Source organism: Elephantulus edwardii, unplaced genomic scaffold (assembly GCF_000299155.1).
Source record: "Elephantulus edwardii isolate Elephantulus edwardi_28Jun2011 unplaced genomic scaffold, EleEdw1.0 scaffold00121, whole genome shotgun sequence".
Taxonomy (NCBI): Eukaryota; Metazoa; Chordata; class Mammalia; order Macroscelidea; family Macroscelididae; genus Elephantulus; species Elephantulus edwardii.
Window position 1 is genome coordinate 3,849,778 of NW_006399871.1, and position 6,679 is coordinate 3,856,456.

The window sequence follows — 6,679 nt, forward strand, 5'->3', positions numbered from 1 at the left end:
TTACTGTGGAGCTGCGTCTGTCCCCCCAAACACAGAAGAAGGTGGCGTTGGTACAGGGAAACTGAGGTCCAGGCGGCTTACGTCACTTACCCAGCTGTGTTCCAGCTGATGTTGGGTGGTTTCCAAGGGGCAGCAGTTGTGTGTGACCAGAAATGGCAGAGGTGTCTGGGTGACCCTGGGTAATGTCCTCTGTCCTCTGCTTCCATTTCATTCATGATGAATGAAAGGGGGCTGGGTGGCCTTGGCTGTGGCCGTGGGTGGTTGAGGTGCTGTAGATGTGCAGAGACAGGTGTTCTGAGGCTCGGCAGATCTGGGCCTGGGACTGCCTAGAGACCTCTCTGTGTGTCCACCTCTGGCCGTCTTCTTGTGGAATTTCGGGCTCGCCTCTGTGGACCTCTCCCCACCCCCTTTCTTTCTCAATACTCTTGCCAAACATCTGGAAGAAAAGTGAAAAATTTTCACCCTCCCCCAGTCCCGGATGTTGTCAGTTTTCCAGATGTGGTGTGTTCTGCCCTCCAGATGAAGGGAGGAATGCCCCCTGTTTGGTTCAGGAGAGGTCTCAGTCCTGTCCCTGCACTGCTGTCCCCCTTACAGTGAGGCCGAGGGGCAGCATGAGAGGAACTCTGGTGGGGGCCCCAGGCAGAGCCCCCCAGGGAATCCTCCCCTCAGGCATGGCTGCAGCCCCTCTCCACATCCAACACTATCCCCCGTCTCCCCTGCCCCCCCACCCCGGGCGAGGGGAGGGCACTGCCTCTGAAGTTTCTATCAAAGGCTCCAGGCACTTAAAAATAACCAGCAATACCTCCTTCCCACCCTCCAGGCACAGACGCTGGGTCGGGAACTGAACTCAATGTGTTTGCAAGATGTCCCACTCACTAAGCTGAGAGGACCTCACGCCACCTCGCCATTCCCGCTACCCCCCACCCCCACCTCCCCAAGGGTGGCCCAGCCAGGCTCTACTAGGTCACTGCCATCTGCTTAGGCCTGTGCCAAGGGGTGGTACCAGAGGCGGGGCTTTGAGGGCTGGGCTTCTGGAGGTGAGCATCCGGGGCTGGACACCAGGGGGCGAACCCCACTCAGCCCTCTCAGGGTCTCTGTTAAGAGGACAGCAGAGACAAATAGGCCGCTAGGCATCAGGGAGAGCTTCCTGGAAGAGAGGGCAGGGGGGCCAAGCTGAGGCTGTGCGGTGGCGGGGAGCCAGGTCCCTCGGGTTACTGGGCAGTAGGGAAGCCTGTGGTGAGATCCGTGGAAGCAACCCCATAGGCTCCGTGGACTCTGATAAGCGAGGCTGTGGGGCTGTTTGGCTGCTGGGAGGGGTTGGGGTGATTCCCAAGGGGGAGCAGCAAGTACTTTGCTAACTCATAAGACCACCCCTGGGGCTCCTGGCTGCAGCTGTAGCTGCCTCTGGGCTGTGGCCAGACAGACACACACTGATATAACCCCCTCCCCCCACCCCATACGTGCACACACAGACCATGCTCACAGAGACACACAAACATGGCAATACAGAGACCCCCACTGTCAAAAATGTCTAGACAGACACAACACAACACACAGATACACAGACCCCTGAGCACAGACACCCAGATACACCCAGACAGCACGTAAAACACACAGACACCCAGACACAGACTAAACACAGAAACACACACACACACACACTCTCCTATACACATACACATGCAAACTCACACAAGTGAAACATCCCTATAGACACACAACCAGAACACAGACCATGCAAAGCCCCTACATAGACAGACACGCAGACACAGAATTCCATGCATGGATGGGAAGTTTAACTCCAGAGGGACTCTTATGTTATCCCAGGCTTTCTGTCCCCAACACAACCTCAACTTATACCTGGCCCAGCCCTCTTCACCTGGTTAGTTTATCAGCTACCAAGGGAAGCAGGTCCCTGGCTGTATGTCTGTACACGCGCACGCCTGTGTGTGCACATGCATGTGTGTGCAGGGCCCTGGCCTCTCTTCTCTCTTCTGCCCCTCTTCCCCAAACAGGTGATTGGGAGGCACAGAGAGCCCTCCCCTTTCCCCTGCCCATTCCTGAGTCCGAACAATGCCCTCCCCAGGCCCCAAAATAGCCCCTGAGCCTGGCCAATGTCCTTTTATGGCCTCTTCCCTATTGTGCACTGTGGGGGTGGGGCCGGGGTCACCAGATGACCAGGCAGGATAAAGGCCTGGGTGCAGGAGCCTAACACACCTTTTTCTCTGCATCCAATCTCCACGACACTCTGTGCTGACAACCGCCATGGCCCCCAAAAAGCCAGAGCCCAAGAAGGACGAGGCTAAGGCAGCGCCCAAGGCGGCCCCAGCGCCAGCTGCAGCTCCAGCGCCCACGCCAGAACCTGAGCCCCCCAAGGAGGTGGCGTTTGATGCCTCCAAGATCAAGGTGGGTCTGGGAGCTGAACTGTGGCAGGAAGGTGGGGGACCCACCTCACAGCAGGCCAGGATCCAAAAAGAAAACGCAGAGGCCCTGGGGGCTCGGTCCTCAGGAGGGCTGCAGCCAGGGAGATGGTGGTCAGACAACCTGCAGGACTCCCCACAATGCTCTGGGAGCCCAGGGCACCACTGGAGTGAAATCTGGGCTGGGATTTAAAAGGAATGTCTTTAGGGGAGGAACTCCAAAAATGGGCCCTCTTGCCATCCTCCTTCAAATTCTGGGGGGTCCTGAAGCCACCTGTTTCCTCACCCCAATCACATCGGTAGCCAGAGATCCTCTTTTTACAGCTGAAGTGTCCGAAGTCCACGCCCAAGGTCCAAGCAGTAAGGGGACACACGGTCCCTTCCCAGGCTGGGTCCCACTCACCCTTGCCAAGTGGACCATTGAGCTTCAAAGCAGGCAGAGCCCTCCCTGGATCCTGGACTTCAGGGGGAGGTGGAGAAACAGCTGGATAGGGAATTAGAGGAGGTCACTCAGGGAACTGGTGCAGTTGTGACTAGCGCCCATTGGAGCACTTCCCCGACTGGAAAGTCTTTCCCGGAGTCTAAACTTGGACAAACCGTGACTCCTACCTGTGGTATCTACATAACTGCACGAACCCTGCGTAATGCCTGTCCTTGGCCTTGGCTGTTGCCTCCCTGGCTGCGCCTCAGGCGCCCTGTGGAGCCCTCTTCTGCCTCTGCCCACTCAGAAAGACCCCATCTGCATAGATCCCCTCTTGTGCACAGGCCCTTGCTGGAAGCATTGCCTCATGCCCCTTAAGACACAGGTTCGAATCCCAACTCCGCTCCATTTTAATCGCTCAGCCCCCTTCACTGCTCTGAGGCTTATTTTCCTTCTCTGTAAAATGGGATGTTAAGTCCCGCTCTTGGAGCTGCTGGGAGCCATTCATGGAAGGTGTTGTCCCCAGACTGAGGCTGGCATCCTCCTGCAGGGTCCTGGTGAGGGTCCCACACGAGTGTCCATGGTGGCATTACCCTGTCTCACTTTGCCTGGGGCTCAGAGTCCCTTCTCGGAGGTGAGGGTGGTGGGACTCCTTCTATTGCCCCCCACCCTTCAGGACCAGGGTTGGCAGGGCAAGAGGCAGGGGGACCAGGGGCCAAAGGCATTGAATCTTAGCAGGATACCTGGTGGAGGGTGGTCTCAGGGGACCAGGAATGACACCTCGTTCTTGTCCACACTGGGACGAACCAGAGACCTTGGGGACAACCAGGCAGGTGGCATGAATTGAGTGATTCTCTTTGCTGTGATCCACTGTGGAAGTCAGTGGGGCTCCCAGAGCAGCCAGTCATGTCCCCTCCCCCAGGCTCCTTTCCCTCATGTGACCTTGACCTTGGGAGGAGTGACTGCATTGATAAAAATAGACCTGGTGTCCGGTGAGGAGGGGGACACCCAGGTTCCAGATGCCTATTGGCCAGGGATATGGCCCTGATGTGGCTTCAGCAAGTCCTTGGTGGCAGTGCCCTAGCCCCACGCTGTGCTGGATTCTGGGGACCGGGTGGCAGGGATATTGAGACGCAGGCTCAGATTGGGGTCTGCATGTGAGTCATGGTGCCCAGCCCAGAGAGGCCTGGGGCTCTGTGGGGGACAGGGACGTGTTGGCACATGCGGACATGTGTACAAACAGCACACACAGGTGTGCAGTGGGCCTGCCTCCTGTGGATGTGCCCCCAGGCTGGCCTGAGTCAGCTGACCTGTTCCACCACTGTCACTTCTCTTGCTAGCCCTGGGCCTCCTTGGGGCGATGACAGGCCTGGTGGGGGTGGCGAGGCTGTCTGGGTTAGCTCCTGTGTCTGCAGGCACATATTTCCAGGGAATGCCTGCCTTGAGCTGAGGACTTGGGGATCTAGCCCCCACAGAATCCAGCTGCTCATGGAGAATCAGCCCAGGTACTCGAACACCCAAGGCCCTAAATCAGGTCACAGGTGGGAGAAGGTAAGCCGCAGGAAAGTGTCAAAGTGCAGCAGGAGGCCTTGGGGGGTTGAGGCTGGGATACTGGAGTGGGGGATGCTGCATTTGAGGAGTTGGTGACCGGGGTGGGGGGGGCCAGACACTCACTGTCTTTGGGGTCTCCTTTCAGATCGAGTTCACACCTGAGCAGATTGAAGGTGAGCAGGGCTCTCGGTGGGCCAGGGGTCCTTCATGTGTGAGTGAGTGGAGCTAGGCTGGCTCTGGGGGGCGTCTATAACTCACTGCCCTCTCCTGGCAGAGTTCAAGGAGGCGTTCATGCTGTTTGACCGCACGCCCAAGGGGGAGATGAAGATCACGTATGGCCAGTGTGGGGACGTCCTGCGGGCGCTGGGTCAGAACCCCACCCAGGCTGAAGTGCTCCGTGTTCTGGGGAAGCCAAAACAGGAAGGTGGGTACCTTTTGCCTGGGGTCCCACACAGTGCCAGTCAAGGGGGGGGCCTGTGGCATGAACCCTCTGCTATGCCTTTGCTGGTGCTCTCCTGTTTGAATGAGGACAGAGAGGCAGGGCTCAGAGCAGAGGGCTCTATCAACTAGGTGAGGTGCCTTGGGATTGTGCAGGCCAACTGTGTGAAGGGCCATCTCTTCCCATTACGGAGCCTTGGGAGTGAGGCCTGGCGGGCGGGGAGTGCAGGTCCCAGGACTCAGGACACTCTCTTCTGTAGACCTCAACTCCAAGATGATGGACTTCGACACGTTCCTGCCTATGCTGCAGCACATTGCCAAGAACAAGGACACGGGCACCTACGAGGACTTCGTGGAGGGGCTACGGGTCTTTGACAAGGAGGGCAATGGCACCGTCATGGGCGCTGAGCTCCGCCACGTGCTGGCCACGCTGGGTGAGGGCAGCCTCCCTTCGTCCCTCTCCTGCTTCCAGAGGGCGGCCAGGATCCTGGGAGAAACCGCTGTCGTCCACTAGGCTCTAGGGAGGGGGGTGGGGGAAAGAGTCCTCACTTGTGGAAGAGCCACAGTTTTGATGTCTTGATGGCGGGAAACAGAAAAGTCGCTTAGACTGGGAGGCGGAAAGGGTCTTGTTGCAGCTAACAGAATAGAGGGGGACCGTGCAGGGAGGGGGTCGGCTCTGACGCTCAGATTTCAGTGCACACACTGGCCCCCTAGGGGGACTTGGTGGGAGCATCCACATTACCCTGTGGCCTTGTGCGCCTCCCAGCTATTCCCATCGTCAGGCTCCTGGACTGTGGTGCACCCTCCTCAAAAGGACTTCCTCCTGCACCAAGTATTTATTGAACATCTACTGTGTACCCTTTGCTGGAAAGAAGCTGAACCTCACAGGAGGTTCTAAGAGCTGAGATCAGCTTCAGTGATCAGTGATCGGCCAATGGCAGAGATTGGAAGCAGGAGTGACATCCACTTCCTAAACAACATGCCTCCGGAAACTCTATGAACTTCGATAAATGTCAATGGTTGTAGAGGGCTTTCAGCCTTTTTGTTCATAGCGTCGCTGTGAGTCGTGCTCGACTCAAAGGCAATCGACAACAACAACAACAACAACTACAACTATGTGTACAGCCCTGTGCTGGTCTTGGGGCTTTGTTTGTGTGTATGTTTATGTGGGTGTGAGTTCCAGTGAAGGTGACAGTGAAATTCACAAAACACAGCTCTAGGTAATCACTTGGGCGAGAGGTGTCTCTCTTCTCTTCATAGTCACTCACTAACGTCCCCTCGTGGGGTCCTAATTCTGCCCCATGGAGCCTTCCTCTGCCTTCCCAGGGGAGCCCCAAAAGACTGTCTCCAGGGAGGAGCCCTGGCCTGCCCAGAAGGGACAGAGGACAGTACACACTGGGTGACTTGAACCTCAAGGGGATTCTGTTTCACATAGAGTCCAGGCTGGACCCATCTGGACTTGTTAACAATTCTTATCTTGGACATGGGGATGATGGCCACACCTTGAGAGCAATGGTGGCAGTGTCATTGTGTGGTGTGTGGGAACATCAGAGTGGCATGAAGGCGTCTGTCACCATCCAGAGGGTCTCTCACCCTGTCACACCCTCAGAGGGGCCTGACTCGGTCTCCCATCCCTGCCAGGTGAGCGGCTGACGGAAGATGAAGTGGAGAAGTTGATGGCCGGCCAAGAGGACTCTAACGGCTGTATCAACTATGAAGGTGGGTACAGCAGGGGAGGGGGAACATTGGAACCCTCAGGCCCCCGCCCTGGGTTACCCCAATGTGAACCCCACTGCTGCTCACTCTCTCCTTCTTTCCAGCCTTTGTGAAGCACATCATGGCCAGCTGA

The 6,679-nt window shown here is 57.2% G+C and overlaps 1 protein-coding gene across 1 annotated transcript; it reads left to right on the forward strand.

Moving 5' to 3' along the window:
• The first annotated feature begins 2,177 nt into the window (after positions 1–2,177).
• MYL3 (myosin, light chain 3, alkali; ventricular, skeletal, slow) lies at positions 2,178–6,679 on the forward strand. Its single transcript, XM_006892959.1, has 6 exons — positions 2,178–2,406; positions 4,538–4,565; positions 4,667–4,816; positions 5,091–5,264; positions 6,472–6,549; positions 6,651–6,679. The coding sequence occupies exons 1-6, from the start codon at positions 2,266–2,268 to the stop codon at positions 6,677–6,679; spliced, it is 600 nt and encodes a 199-aa protein (XP_006893021.1). The 5' UTR covers positions 2,178–2,265.

Coding starts and splice junctions, on each gene's coding strand:
- MYL3 (XM_006892959.1), top strand. CDS start 2,266: ATGGCCCCCAAAAAGCCAGAGCCCAAGAAGGACGAGGCTAAGGCAGCG. Junction 2,407..4,537: donor TTGATGCCTCCAAGATCAAG/GTGGGTCTGGGA, acceptor GTCTCCTTTCAG/ATCGAGTTCACACCTGAGCA. Junction 5,265..6,471: donor CCACGTGCTGGCCACGCTGG/GTGAGGGCAGCC, acceptor CATCCCTGCCAG/GTGAGCGGCTGACGGAAGAT.